The sequence below is a fragment of the Mytilus trossulus genome, chromosome 3 (genome assembly GCF_036588685.1).
Source record: "Mytilus trossulus isolate FHL-02 chromosome 3, PNRI_Mtr1.1.1.hap1, whole genome shotgun sequence".
In the NCBI taxonomy this organism is placed as follows: Eukaryota; Metazoa; Mollusca; class Bivalvia; order Mytilida; family Mytilidae; genus Mytilus; species Mytilus trossulus.
The window spans coordinates 16,092,438-16,108,995 of record NC_086375.1 but is presented as its reverse complement, the minus strand read 5'-3'; the positions used below and the strand labels follow the sequence as shown (position 1 = coordinate 16,108,995).

The 16,558-nt window shown below is 30.6% G+C and overlaps 1 protein-coding gene across 1 annotated transcript in view; it reads left to right on the top strand.

The window, feature by feature from the left end:
- LOC134710251 (cleavage and polyadenylation specificity factor subunit 2-like) overlaps window positions 1-16,558 on the top strand; it is a 132,774-nt gene extending 116,216 nt beyond the window's left edge. The window contains exons 17-20 of the mRNA XM_063570526.1: window positions 10,315-10,446; window positions 13,127-13,286; window positions 14,043-14,239; window positions 15,852-16,558. Coding sequence (XP_063426596.1) covers window positions 10,315-10,446; window positions 13,127-13,286; window positions 14,043-14,239; window positions 15,852-15,944 — 582 coding nt within the window. The 3' untranslated portion in view covers window positions 15,945-16,558. The remainder of the gene's footprint in view (window positions 1-10,314; window positions 10,447-13,126; window positions 13,287-14,042; window positions 14,240-15,851) is intronic.

Sequence of the window (16,558 nt, the reverse complement as noted above, 5' to 3'; positions counted from 1 at the left end):
TATTGTTGCAAACTTCATTAGAAATTTGAATTGAGATCGGTTTTCGAATAAAGGAAAAGGGGATGTGAAAAAAAAATTGGGGGGTGGGGGGGGGGGGGGGGGGGGGGTTATTTCAGATTTCATAAATAAAAAGAAAATTTCTTCAAACATTTTTTTGGGAGGATTAATATTCAATAGCATAGTGAATTGCTCAAAGGCAAAACAAAACTTTTAAGTTCATTAGACCACATTCATTCTGTGTCAGAAACTTATGCTGTGTCAACTATTAAATCACAATCCAAATTTAGAGCTGAATCCAGCTTGAATGTTGTGTCCATACTTGCCCCAACCATTCAGGGTTCAACCTCTGCGGTCGTATAAAGCTGCGCCCTATCAAGTTAAAATTGACTTAATACTATCTAGAATGAGTTAGAGCATTAATGATGAGTCTTTTGTAGAGAAAACATGTGTCTGGCATACAGAATTTTCATCCTGGTATCTACAATGAATTTATTTAAAATAGACATTTCAGTAATCAAAGATTAAATTATAAAAAAGACATTCATAAGGTTTTGTTTCTAACAAACATTAACACTGTTGAATATGGACACTCTGATTCTGCATTATACAGTCAAAATCAAATTTACAATTTTCAGAAAAGACGTTTCAGTAGTCTAAGATTAAGTAATTAAAACATTCATACAGAATCTGTTTCTTTCAAGCATTTACATAGATTCTACTGAATAAAAACACAGTAGTGATATGTATGCTAATGTTGCTGATGAAATTCTGATGAAAAACATGAGCTAATCTGAAGAAAGACTTGCTGAACTTTGATAATATTCATTGCAATGGTATATTGACCTTATCCTCTCTGAATCTTGATAATATTCATTGCAATGGTATATTGACCTAAGACTCTCTGAATCTTGATAATATTTGTTGCAATGATATATTGACCTTTCTTCTAATAATAAACCTAAGGACATTGTTTTTTTAATTACTTATAGTGTTTTCCTTACATAGGATAGAGAAGCCATATGACATCATCTTGTCTCGAGTAAATAAAAATAAGATTAAATTTGAGTTCATGTCCAGAATATTTCTTTGAAACAAATACTTTAAACCTTATGACATCATTTATTTTCAACTGTATGAAGGATTTTTGAAAGACTAGTTTATGATGCATAAACCTAAATTTAAACCATTTTTAAGAGCCACCTGTTTCAATACAAGTATTGTTTTTGTTAAGAGTCCTTATAATTAGGTAGATAGCTAACCAATATATTAATCTTATAATTATTGTCAGATCATCAGATGATAGTAACAGTTGGTAGTACTGTTGAAAATTAAGTTCCTAGTAAATGGACAGTTAAAACAAATTTATTTGATGATATACCTTTACAAATTGTGACATGAATGGAAAATTGTCTCATTGGCACTGACAATTTTTTTTTACCACATCTTCTTTTTATCTATTTATTGAAATACATTTGTATGTTTTTGCATAAATATATTAAGATTCTTTAATGGTGTATATCATGCACCATCTATGAGACTAAATTATTTTTTTTAAATGCAAAAGAATATATACAATATAACAATATTGGTATGGCAGTCATATCATCATGTGCTCATTAGTAACATTTATTAAATTTTGGTAATTGATATTTCTGATCTGCTTTTAACTTTGATGTAAACTTCAGTCAGAAAATTAAGCATATTGGTTCATTTGATTAAAATGACAAATTTAATTTGCTTCATCAGAAATTCATGACACAAAGAATCCAAATTATATTAAAGATCTTTTAAACTCTTTTTTTGTTAATAGATGTTTTCTTTTAATCAAAATTGCATTTCATCTTTTATTCAAAACATGTTGTTCATTTTCCATCCCAAGATTTTATTAGATTGTATGAAAAATGAATGTACTATACTATGATGTTGTTTAAAAAATAAAAATGAAAACAACACTATGAATTTTAAGTGTTGAAGCGCTCTTCTAGATTTACCTTCATCAGGAATGTTCAAAGCTAATATTCAAAAGTCCATATTCCCTTTAAGTAGCACAGCAAAGGACAAAACAAAAGTTCAAGATTCAAAACTGTCAATTTCTTAACTTTGAATGGGCAATTTCCATGAATGAATCATTCCAAATTAACCACTTGTATGATCTTTTGACCTTATTATTTTCTAACAACTGACATCTTCACTTGTTCCTATAATCAGGTTTTAAGGATTTTTTTTTTCATTATGTCAAATTTAAATTAAAAGCTGTTATTTCATGTCATAGGAACCTGAAACTAGTGATTTTAGTACAGCTTATTTATATCATTTGTTTCATTCAAGTCCTAAACTTGAAGTACATAGAAATTCACTCCTATTTAAGAAAAGAAAAATGTTTTTGCTTTTGACAAAATAAATGATACAAAGTTCTCCTGTTGAAATTATTGAAACTGTACTGTTTCTGCTCTTATTAAAGTTACCTCATGTCTAAGGAAAGACAACACATACAAAACAAGAAAGACAACTCTTCCAAAGATAAACAATTTGGAAGAGTTAGTGTTTATATATGAAGGCAGAAAATAATACTAGTCTGCTGATGAAATCTTTATCAATGACTTAATTACTTATCCATTCAATGTGCTTAACTTTTTACTTAATGCTTATAAATAACATAATTATACAGTTATGTAATTTACAGAAAAGAACTATTTAAAACTGTTAAAAATTATCAAAAATGTTCACCCTCAAAGTGGATCAGAGTTATTCTGTAAGCCTTCAGTGTCCTAAATTGGTTTCAATTTAGTTTCAAAGCTTTAAACATGTTTCTAGGTTTATTGCATGAAACATTTAGACAACAGAACCAAATCATCCATTTGTTTGAATCTTTTATTATTTCCATACAGTTGTCAGAGCAATGATTGTTGGATATTTTTTCTGTCTGCATGTAGTACAAAGAAAATTGATAATCCATTAGTAGATGCTTTTAATCCATTAAATTTACCTTTTCAAAATGTGCATTTATGTATACTTGTCATTTGAATGCAGCATAAATGTGCAGGGATGCAAATGAATAAATAATGATGTTTAAATGGTTGTAAAATTACATGTTAAAATGAATAAAAGATGATAAAAACTACTCCCATTTTGATAGATCTACTATCCATTGGTTCAATACAACTCAGTTTTGTATTGCTTATAAATGATTTATCTGTCTCCTTTGATTTTATCAAAAATTGTTTTATTTATTTATGATTTAATGGACCATTATGAAATGTCTGTGTTGCAGATTAGTCTAGATATAATGTTCTACTTGTGATACCCACAATAATGTCCTTTGTAATGAAATCACTAAATTTTATACTTTCAATTCACAACATTGAAAATGCCACTTGTAAATCAGAAACTGCTTACACAACTGGAGAACCTGTCGGTTCACCCCAGTTTTGGTGGATTTCACTCTTATTACATCTTTTGATTTTCAAGTAATCACACAGTTGTGGGGCCTGAAATTAGCCCTGAATTGTTTTTTCATGTTGTATTTAGCATACTATTGTTTTTTTTATCTCCTTTTGTTTAGCAAAAGCAAAAGTAATGGAATTCTATTGTAGTAAGGTCTAATTTATATTAATGTGATAAATGTATGATTTTTTTAATTTTTGGGAGATCTTTTTGAAGACCCTTTTTAAATTTACAATTGATCTAGACTTATTCTGTTTTGAGTGTAACAAATTTGTGTCATTTGGTCGCTGGCTCATTGACCTATATCTATTCCCCAAATATAAATAAATGTAGGGGGTTTACAAATACAATAAGTATAGTTATGTTTTCAATTTTCATATTAGTAGATAGTTGGAAAACTTTGACAGTTGGTCGGAATGAACCAAACATTGACATGGTTAAGCCATGATGCTGTTGATCATTTATTTTCGTGGGTAACAATTTTTGTGGATTGCTGAAAACTTGCCTATTTGTTGATATTTCATTTCCTGGTTATGCCAATCTCTGTATAAAAAGCCTATTGAAATTATGATATTCATTGACCATTTGAATTTGTGGTAAACCTGTTACCACAAAACCAAAGAAAATTGATATCCAAAGAATAACAATGAATCCACAGTATTCTATTTAGTTCATAGACATCACTGAAGAAAGACTAATTTGACCTATCGGTTATAATTGTTTCTTAGGTATTTTGACCTCTCTTGGTTAATGTTATAATAGTTGCATAAGGATATTGTTTACAAATCACTTGCTGAGTTCTCCTTAAGTAGGATAAAGATGCTGTATTTCTATAAGGTATGTTGTTATCATGTGTCAATGCAAACTGTAAGATTACTTTGAGTTCAAGGTCCAGAATGTTGTATAGAAAACCTGCAAACCTTATGAAGTCATTAAACTTCAAAGTTTTCTACCCATTTTAAGGGTCACTTTATATTTGAGGAACTTATTTATAAAACAAATTAAAAGAGCCACCTATTTGTGTACAAGAGTTAAGAACATTCATTCTTTTATTTGCAGGTCATCAGATGACATTTTAAGTTGATAGTGTATTGGACTAAGTGGAATAATTGCCTTTTTTTAGCTCACCTAGCACACAGGGCCAAGTGAACTTTCCCATCACTTGGCGTCTGTCCTCCTTCATTGTTAACTTTAACAAAAATCTTCTCTTCTCTGAAACTACAGGGCCAAATTTAACCAAACTTGGAAACAATCATCATTGGGGTATTTAGTTTACAAATATGTGCAATGACCCAGCCAACCAACCAAGATGGCTGCAATGGCTAAAAATAGAACATAGGGGTAAAATGTAGATTTGGCTTGAAACCAAAGCATTTAGAGCAAATCTTACAGGGATTAAATTGTTTATAAAGACAATATCTATCTGCCCTGAAATTTTTTAATGAATTGGACAAATGGTTGTTGGATTGCCTCTAGTGTTACTTATTAGATTTGTTAAAAATTAGCAAGGCTTATCAGAACTTGACATATTTTCAAGATAACTTGTCTATTTTTGAAGATAAGTTGGGGGTTATTTTTTTGGTGTTGTTTCAATGCTAAGACCACTGTATTTAGTCCATTTCTAACTTTGTTCATAAAGATTAAGTGACATCAATAAGTTTAAAGGCAATGTGAACAATTAAGAATTAAGATGGCTGATATAATACTCATTGGGTAAGATTACAGACATTCCAAGAGTTATGTACTGGTGACTAAAACCTGGTTTTCTACTGGACTGTAAGGATTGTTATTCTTCCCGTCATTGAAACTATATGGCTATGGTATCATGCTGAGAAATTCATTGCTAAAAATTAAATTTGTATAGGTAGATAGCTGTGACCAATAAGTGATATTCACTGCCTTGGTATACAAGTTGACATTATTATTAGTCCATGACATTAATAACTTATAACTCACAGGGTCTTCTTTAAGTAGGAGGAAGATATTTTAATATGGAATGACATTTTTTTAAAAATGTGATAAACAATGAGTTCACATGTTCAAAATGAAGATTTCCAGAATAGTATATAATATGGTATAATATTAACATGTCTCACATTAAAAAAAATGTGATAAATGTCTAGTTCACGTGTTCAGAAAATGGCAAAACTGACGAAGTAATTTAACTTCAAAGTTCATGTCTTTTAGCTGTGTCTCTGAAAACGGAAGCTGGTTTAGTAACTGGTAGACATTGTCTGCTGTCTTTTAAGTTGTTTTGGCTTTTAAAAAAAAAGGGAAAGTTTTTATATTTGGTTTGAATCTGATTAATGTAGAGTTGTTACAAATTTTTACATCTGCTGTGTAACCACTTTCTGTTTGCCCATAAATTGAAATTTTACAACACATTGTTTAAGGAGGCTTGGGTGTCTTCCTCCATCTTGGATTTTGAATAAGCAGATATCTTTGGTCCATATATATTTGGTGAAATGTGCAAATTTTGAGAGTTGTATGTAATTTTTGTACAAGACTTTTGATATGAATATAGAAAATTGTGTGTTTAAACATAATTGCAGTTGTAATTTTTCAAAAACACCTTGTTTCTGTTTCATTAGATTTTTTCAATATTTGCCAAATAAGGGGAGATTACTCTGATAAAGTAGTTTTTACAATAGAAAGTGTTATGAATTTACTTATTTCAATATGTAGCAAGAAAACAAGTTCGGTGACTCCATTTTTTCTTTTGCTTATTTGAAAGCATGTTATAAGAGCAATGTTCTCTTGCACATTTTATCTTAAAGTTCTTATAGAACATTTTCTTTTTATCACACAAAATTTGATTTTCCATGAATAATTATCTATACAAAATCTGACAATTTTGAGCAACCTGTAGCGTTACAAAAAATCCGATGACCCATACTTTTTAATACAGTTTTGAAAAAAAAACATGATAAAAGCTTCATTTTGACAAGTTATCAAAAAATTCTGTCAGTTTTAATTAAGAGGCCGTAGCCATTTTAAGGATCATTTTTTTCAAAAATTTTCTTGCCTTCGATTAAAAGAAATGATTAAATATTTAGTCTGCAGCTGTAGTGAGTAAGCATTTTTTGCATCTGCCTTTTAGGCACTTCCTGGCTTCCAATAGTTTTTGTCGAGCCTGCAACTTTTGTTGCAGAAAGCTCGACATAGGGATAGTAATCCGGCGGCGGCGGCGTTAGCTCACTTCTTAAAAGCTTTATATTTTAGAAGGTGGAAGACTTGGATGCTTCATACTTTGTATATAGATGCTTCATGTTAAGAAGTTTACGTCAGTCACATGTCCAATGTCCTTGACCTCATTTTCATGGTTCAGTGACCACTTGAAAAAAAAGTTCAGATTTTTTGTAATGTTGAATTCTCTCTTATTATAAGTAATAGGATAACTATATTTGATATGTGCGTACCTTGCAAGGTATTCGTGTCTGTCAGACAGTTTTCACTTGACCTCAACCTCATTTCATGGATCAGTTAACAAGGTTAAGTTTTGGTGGTCAAGTCCACATCTCAGATACTATAAGCAATAGGGCTTGTATATTCGGTGTATGGAAGGACTGTAAGGTGTACATGTCCAACTGGCAGGTGTCATCTGACCTTGACCTCATTTTCATGGTTCAGTGGTTATAGTTAAGTTTTTGTGTTTTGGTGTGTTTTTCTCATACTAAATGCAATAGGTCTACTTTATTTCTTGTATGGAATGATTGTAAGGTGTATATGTCTAGCGGGCAGATGTCATGTGACCTTGACCTCATTTTCATGGTTCAGTGGTCAAAGTTAAGTTTTTGAGTTTTGGTCTTTTTATCTTATATTATATGCCATAGGTCAACTATATTTGGTGTATGGAAATATTTTATGATCTTTATGTCAGTAGTGCAGGTTTTATTTGACCGTGACCTCATTTTCACGGTTCATTGCACAGTGTTTAGTTTTTGTGTTTTGGTCTATTTTTCTTCAACTATAAGTAATGGGTCAACTATATATGTTGTATAGAAGCATTGTTATCTGTATATGTCTGCCTGGCATGGTTCATCTGACCTTGACCTCATTTTCAAGGTTCATTGGTCTTTGTTTAGTTATCTTGATTAATGTTAAGTTTATGTGACAGTTGTAATAAAGCTTTATACTTAGGACTATCAACATTATAATATCAATGATTAGTACAGAAGGCGAGACATTTCAGCGTGTGCACTCTTGTTGAAACTTCAACTTTACTGGACAATGAAAATTTCAGTCAAAATTTCCTTGGCTCCAATTGAAGTTTACATGTTACCTAAATCAATTGCATTGAGCGACACAGGTACAGACTAAGTGTTGATCTTGTTTCCTTTTAAGAACTACCATCTGTCATGTGAACTTATTTTTCATGTTTATGAAATCATTTAATATTTCCAAGCAAGAATTTTGTTGTTTAGTGTATTTACAATTTGGTAGATAACTATCTAATACATGTAAAGAAATCAGCTTTGCTCTGGTTATTGTCAGATCATCAGTTGACAACAGTTAAGCTTGATTGATTTTTGTCAGATTATCTGGTTACAGTATAGAAATGGAAAGTGTTGTTTAACACAGTGTGGGCACGGAACTGTTTTTTTTTTTGTCATTCCAGAGACTATCAAGCTGGGTCCCTACATTAAAAAAATTAAAAAATTCTAGATGGAATATTTGATCGACGAAACATGGATTTTTTTTCAAATACTGTAAATTCAGAAATAATTGCAAGGATTTCATTATTGCGAAAAATGCGACAGAGTTTTAAATGCAATAATTTAAACTCGCATTTTGAAATGTTTTATATGAATTAAACAGGATTTTTCTCAAAATCATAAAGATTAAAATTGCATTTAAGTCTGAATGTAAAAATCGCAATAATAAATGCACGCAATAATTTCTGAATTTACAGTTTTAGGATTCATGAAACATATCATATTAATGGCTAATTAAACATAACAGTAATTGAAATCTTTTAAATTGAATAAAAAACAATTCTATGAAACAGTCACATGCTTTCTAGTAAAATTTAATTATGCGTAGTTGATCATTTCTGTTTTCTACTTAATGATTTTGAAAAGTTTTAAATCAAGTCATAGAATGCACTCAGAGTTAATTGAAATAGCAAAATTTAATTTCAAACATGTATCAGACATATAACACACAGAATTCATATAAGATTGATGAGTCTATTAAGGTTATTTGATATCAGATTATTTGTTAGAAATAAAAGTACAATTTCATTTTTTAGGAAAAAATACAGTTTTGATATAGATTAGACCATTGGTTTTCCTGTTTGAATGGTTTTACACTAGTTATTTTTGGGGCCATTTATAGTTTACTGTTCAGTGTGAGCCAAGGCTCTGTGTTGGAGGCCGTACCTTGACCTGTAATGGTTCACTTTTATAAATTGTTACTTCGATGAAGAGTTGTCCTCATCTTCCTATATCTATTCATTTTCCTTGTCTAGAATTTGTTTCAATGAATAGACAATAACAAGTAAGAATTTTTCAAAAAAGACCAATTTCACTATTCAGTTGCCTGGCAACATACTAAATAAACAAACTAAAGTAGAGAAGACTAAATTCTAGCCTTGTACATTTTCTGTCTTATTGGAATAAGACTAAGCCATGTATTGTTTTTCCTCTGTCTACTAGACTAGATTAGAATATATTGCAGAAAATTCCTTGGCACTTTATGCATTCAAACCAAATAACTGTACCAATTTTGTGTTATATGCTGATAAACAGACTTAGTTGTTTGTTTTTGAAGACCTCTATATAGCTGCTTTTTTTCTTTTTTCATGTTTTCTTTCGTTGGGGGAGGAAGGGGATCAGAGTGATTGTGATTAGTCTATCTGCAATATATCCTGTTAATCATAAATAGTTTTGAATTAATAACAAAAGATACAGGCTATTCAAAATTTAAAATTGGTAGAGATTTGAACACCAAAATTCTTATTAAGATCATGGAAATTATTCCTGCCATATTGAATTGAACTGGCAGATTTTTTTCTATCCAATCAAATCTAATGATATTATTTACAATGCTTCTCAGTAACATTTCAAGATTTTAAAGGATTAAGAACAGTAATTATTCTATAAACATGACAATAAGGTATTTGTTTGTATGGAACATTGACACTATATAATTATAAATTCTATTTTATTGTTTAAATTCTGAGTTAATACCATGGAAAAAGACAGATCTGACCTTTCGGAAATATTTGTTTCATGGGTATTTTGACATTTCCGTGTTGTTATAGTAACTCAATGACATTCGAGACTTAAAACATGCTGAGTTCTCTCTAAGAAGGATACAGTTGCCATATGTTCAAAAGTAATGATGGTAAAAAAGATTAATGTTGAGTTGAATGTCCAGAGTATTTCTAGCTTATTAACTGCTTCTGAAATTAGGAAGTCATTAAACTACGTTTAAAAAGAATTACTTTATTTTGAATGAATTTAGTTGAGTCCAGAGTATTTCTAGCTTATTAACTGCTTCTGAAATTAGGAAGTCATTAAACTACGTTTAAAAGAACTACTTTATTTTGAATGAATTTAGTTGAAAAAACAGCACAGAGTCACCCCTGTTTAAAGAAAGAATTTGGGAAATCCTAATCTGCACTCTGATTTTAATAAACTAAAGGTTGCATAAACTAAATGCGGACTATGCAGTTAGGGTGTTGCTCATTGTTAGAGACCATACAATGACCTATAGTTGTTAAATTCTATGTCATTTGGTCTCTTGAAAGAGTTGTCATATTAGCAGTCCTATCACATCTTCTTATTTTCATTAAAATCTACTAAATTTCAATCAGTTGAAAGACAATTTATATGGTCTACTGTAATTATATCTTTTCCATTACAGATCTTGGTACGTGGAACAAAAGATGCAACCGATTCTATGGCAGAATATTGTAGCAGATTGGATGGAGTTAAGATATTAACTCCCAATGTTGGGGAAATGGTTGATGCAACCAGAGAAAGCCACATTTTCCAGGTAATTGATAATACCCAAACTTATTAAAAACTCAAAGGGTAACCTGATGAGGGTTCTATGTCATTTTGGTATCTTGTGGAGTCTCAGTTGTCTCATTGGCAATCATACCACATCTTCTTATTTTTTACTCAGAGGGAGATAACTAAAATTTGCCTAAAACCCTTGTCAAAATTATGCAAAATGATTTTTTTCTATTTTCAACAAGTTTTTGTTAGGAAAATCCACTTTATGAAGTATGTAACACCTAAATCGCTACAATTGTTGTCTATGGGAAAATGTTGTATTTTACAATCTTTTACATCACTTCTTTCAGTAAAATTTAGTTTTACGAGTTCCACTGCATTTATTGACAGTTAATCTCAACTTGTCATGATTAATATATTATAAAGCAATTGTATAAGTCTATTGTGATTTGGAAATACCAGTAGGTCTTAAAAAAAAAAGGTTTATTGGTGTAAATATCTTTGTTCTGATGTAACTATTTCTCAAAATAGAAAGTTTTGTGGGTTAAAAAATCTAAAGATGTAGTTTGTAAGATTACATTTAAAAAGTGGATCAACATGATAAAAGAGTGGCTGAAAAAAAAAATCTTTAAAAGATTTTAAATGATGGGTAATCTTCGATGAAGGAGCAACTCCAGAGAAGGGAACCATCACCATACATAATTGGTTAATAAACAGACTGTAACAGGAGCCTGTAATTCAGTGGTTGTCATTTGTTCATGTGTTACATATTTGTTTTTCGTTCATTTTTTTACATAAATAAGGCCGTTAGTTTTCTCGTTTGAATTGTTTTACATTGTCTTGCTCATTGTTGAGTGCCGTACGGTGACCTATAGTTTTTAATGTTTGTGTCATTTTGGTCTTTTGTGGATAGTTGTCTCATTGGCAATCATACCACATCTTCTTTTTTAGACATTCAAACAGTTTAGAATTGATTGATTGTAAATATGGTTGCTTATTTTACATCCAGTGGCAAATATTTGATGCATGTTCAGGACTACAAACACTCAACAGTGTAGAATATCCTCTTTCTAACATATTGTTCATAACTGTATAATGGATTTAGGGGTCAAAGATAACACAGAAAAGATACAAAAAAGATAACATGAATAACTAAATATATTTTGTCAGCTCACCAACAACTGACACTTCTCATTGTCAGTATAAAACTTGAATTTGCCATATAAACACATCAGCTTCAAAACAGTTTTGAAAAAAAACCAGTGGTGTAGATTTTAGCAGAAATTTCAAAGAATTAGATCTTTTGTAAATTAATAAAAGAATTTTGTTTACATTTGATACAGTCAGATAAAGATTACATATGTTTGATTAGAATTAGATGAGAATTACAAACTCAATCTTTTATTTATACACCAGATGTCTGATTATAAAAACACATTAGGGACAATGATTTTTCCTGTATAATTAAAGTATTGTATGGTTCCTATTTTTATTGGTTTTTCTTGGATGGCAAAAAGTTTTCAGTATTTAATTTGTATTTACAAAAAAATGGGAGTCGATTTTTGTGGAAAATGAGAAACTAATGTATGTTTGCTTTTAAATATTTGAAATTGATATAGCATGGAGAACAATTGTCTACATATAGTTTCATTAATTTAGATAATATCTTGGTTTTATTGCTGTTTTGGGTTTAATCTTCATTGAAATATGAGAGTTTGCATTTGACTGCAATATCAATTCTGAAATCGTTGTCCATTATGAAGAAATTAAGGTGAAATTTCAGTAAATGCAAATATGATCGTTTTATTTGGTATTTCATTCCAACAGATATTTCATTTATATAATAATACAATATTAATGTAAAATTACAAATTCCCATCACTATTTAAGTATAATGCATACTTTTATTGCATTTATAATGATTGAATGTGCAGTACAGTAAATATCTGGAAATTATGAGTTTTCACAGTTCTGGAAGAAGTGGCACAGAAAGAATATTCTGTGGGAAAAATATGTATGCAAGCGAATAAAAAAAGATTTTTTTTTTATATGAATGGTTATTTACTAAATGTCCAAGGATAAATGGCTTTATTTTTTAATATTTTTCCATGTTCATTCAGCTTCATTGGTACCTTTTATTTGGCTTTAAATCGATTTCATTGTATTTCTTTGAAATAACCAATTTAAAACAAAGCAGAAAAAATAATATGCACATGAAAAAAAAGCATTAAAAAAAAAAAGAAAAGAAATAAAATTTTGTTATGATATTTATTATGACTTAGTACCAATTTGTCTGACACCATGGCAAAACATGTGATATCAATGGCATTTTTATTCCCTAGACTTATTTTTTTATTGTCTTACAAAAGAATAATATTTATTTATTGTTAATGACTGTGGAGAGTATCATGTAATGTCATGGTAAAACATAATGTCAATGACTTGCAAATTAAACAAGTAGTTCTGCCTTCAAATTATATGTTGGTTTACTGTTATCACTAGCCAGTCAACACTGAGTTTGAACCTCTCTCCTGCGGGTGCACTTGACTCCAATCATAATTGACTCGGATTGTCAGCTTTTCTTTCGAAGGTTGGTAGTTTTCTCTTGACACTTTGGCTTCCTCTACCAATAAAAACTGGCTGCCATGAAATAGCCCAAAAGTGGTGCACAAAAGACTTGAAATCATAACAACTACTAATTATTATTTTTTTTTCAGTTACGACTAAGAGACTATGTGGTCAGTTCTTTAGATTTTGCTAAGGCCAAAGAAATAGAATTGGCCTGGGTTGATGGACTGATAGAACTGAAGAAAGAGAAAAGAGATACTAAAGCCATGTTTGAAGCAGAAGATGGAGAGATTGATGATGAAAAGGATGGTAAGTTCAGAAGGAGGTAACAAGGTCCAGGTTTGAGATGTAAGGGTAGGGACCAAGAGGTAATATATATAAGAGGTCAAGGATCATTAATACACATATTTGGTGTTTTTGTGAACCCTTGCAACAACTCTTTGCTGACTCAGTAGGTCGCCTGTTGTAATGCTTAGTTTCTGTCCCTTTACAATATACCTTAATTTTCTAGTAGTAATCATCTGCCAATCATCCAGGTCAACCCCCTAGGGCAGGACTTAAGTATTCGAAAAGTGGAAAAAAAACCTATGGCAGGACTTAAAAATCCTCAAAGTGGAAATTTGTTCCTATCCTGATCATGCATGAAATGTTTACCACTGGATATGCTGCAGACAACATTGAATAAATACAATAGAACCATTTTAAGTAAAAACAAAATATTTTTTAAAGCGCTGGTATGTATAGATGCCCACATATCTATTATGTCAAAATTTAATTGAAAAACTTTTTAAATACTCAGTTAATCAAGATGAAGGTAGGACTCTATGAAATCAATAAAAAGAGTATGTTTAGGTCAATATGTTGTAGCCTAATTTTATAGGATTAAAGGAAGCATTGGAGATGATGAGATCTCTTTGGATGATAAATAAGGTTCTTATAGTAATAGATCAAGAAAAATGAGAAAAGTCTTAATGTGATTTTATAAGTAGAGCTTCTCTGTTTTTAATTGAATTTAAATGAGTTGTTTGTAATTTGTAAAATAAAAATAATTTTGTTTTTTAGATGATGATGATGATGATGATTCAGCAGATTTGATTCCTACATTGGAGGCCTTGCCTGATCAAGTTATTCAAGGTCACAAAGCTGTTTTTATCAATGAGCCAAAGCTAGCAGACTTCAAGCGTGTATTACAATTAGAAGGTTTCCAGGCAGAGTTTGCAGGAGGTGTACTTATTGTTAATGATACGGTAGCAGTGAGAAGGGTAAGTGAATTTCCTTTGGTGTTTATCAGATTGAAATAATCAAGGTATGATTGAGTACTCACTCAACAGATAAACCCCTGCCTCATCTGTGGCTGTCATCATTTCTTGATTTTTAAGTTGTTACCCTTGTCAGTCTGTACGTGCTGTCACCCTCTCAAAACTTTAGTTGCCCTCAACCAAATGTTATGAAACTTATACTCAATGATAATTACCATATAACACTAGTTATGTCTTTTTATAATGTTATGTGCAAGCAGGTGCATCATCTGTGTGCCATGCACATGTTCTCTGTTTATTTTTGTCTTTGTTGCATGGAATTTATTTCTATGATTTCAGACCTTGAGCTTGAAGTGAATTATTGACACTTTCTATTGTTAAAACATTGTGCTGACCTGTCTCATTGACATTTACCTCCCTGTTCCTTGCAATCAGTCATTTCCATTTCTCATAAATGATTAAAAAAAAAAAAAAAAAAAAAAAGGGCATTATGTTCTTCGGGTCTGTGTGTTTTTGTGGAGATTTAAATTTGTGTCTATATATTCTTATGGAACATTTACAATTTGTTGAATATTTAAATTCTGTACCACCGGAAATAAAGGAAAAATTGGTATTCAACAAATAATAATGAATCCACATTACAAAATATATCACAGACTAGATGTGTCAAAGTGACATGAATGGCCCTGTTTCAAAAAGTTGAATAATCTGCAATATCAATATTACATGTGGACACAAACATGATGGTAGTCTCACATATCAAAAATCGGCTCAAAATCTGGAGGTGTATTAAAAAAAAAAATCTGTAGAACCTGACTTTCAATAGTTTTCAAAGTTGTAAACCTTTAATTTTGGCAAAAATTAGTAGAGCAAAACAAAACTTAAAATTGATCTGTAACTCATCATGAGTAACTTGCATATCAAAAATCATCCCAATATCTTAAAGACTTTAGAAAAAAAGTTTTTAAAACTGTGATTTTCAACAATTCATCTAAGTCCAAAACCCATAATTTCGGCAAAAATTAACGGAGTGGAACGAATCTTAAACTTGATCTGTAACTCATCATGGTTAACTCACAAACCAAAATTCACCCCAATATCTTAAAGAGTATAGAAAAAAAGTCTGTATAACTGTGATTTTCAACAATTTATCAAAGTCCAAATTGGGGGAGCGCAACAAAACTTAAACTTGATCTGTAACACATCATGGTTAACTCACATACCAAAAATCAGTAAATGAAGGTGTTTAGAAAAAAACTCTGTATAATGGTTTGTTGCGGAATGACAGAATTTCAGAATTAAGGAATTACAGAATTTCGGAATTTCGGACAAGGGTAAAACTATATGGCACAGACAACTTTGTTGCGGGGCCAAAAAAAGCAAAATTATGGGAAAAAGAATCTCACTATAAAGACATTGGGTAGAATTCAGGTGTCACTCTTTATGCTAGTTGCCATTAAATCTGATGGGTAGTAATATTCAGTGTCAAAGCATCATACAGATTGTGTCCAACAATGATAAGCCATATTAAATCCGTAATACAAGTTCAAAAGAGAATGATAAAAATGATACAACTCGTGTGTATCTGTAATGCTTGGATATTTTTATTTTTCAGTATGAAGCAGGAAGAATGCAGTTGGAAGGTGCCATGTGTGATGATTATTTCAGAATCAGAGACCTTTTATATAACCAATATGCTATCATTTGATGAAGGACTCTGAGATAGCACAACCAAAACTGGTACATTCAAGGACTTTACTGCGGAAAAGATATTTCAGTCCAAGGGACAAAATTTGTGTAATGCCATTAAAAAGAAACTTGACAAAAGAGGTTGAAATTTGTATTTGATACAAATTGAAACCTCTGCAATGGTGTCAACTTTTCAAACCTACTAAAAATTTGGAATTTTTTTCCTTGATGGAGATTTGCTGTATTTCATTTTGTTTTTCATATTTTTAATTGTTTAATATTTTTTTCTAACATCATCATTCATATGAATTCACTCATTCAAGAATATATCATAAAATAAAAATGTCAGGTTACTTAGACTGTACAATGAAAACATACAATGTTTTTAGATTATTTGTGATTTCTGTTTTTAAAGACAAACTTCTTCTGATACTGGTAAGGAGAGATCTAACATGCCTGTTGGGAGTCTCTTTTTCTATGAAAAATTTCATTTGTTGAAGAAGAAAAAATTGGAGACACTAATCTATACCTTGAGAGTTGACACATAAGCTTTTGTTTAAATGTTGGTAGATAAATATTGTTGTACACTGAAGAATATTTTTAATAAATGATCTCTGTAGTCTTTACTAAAAA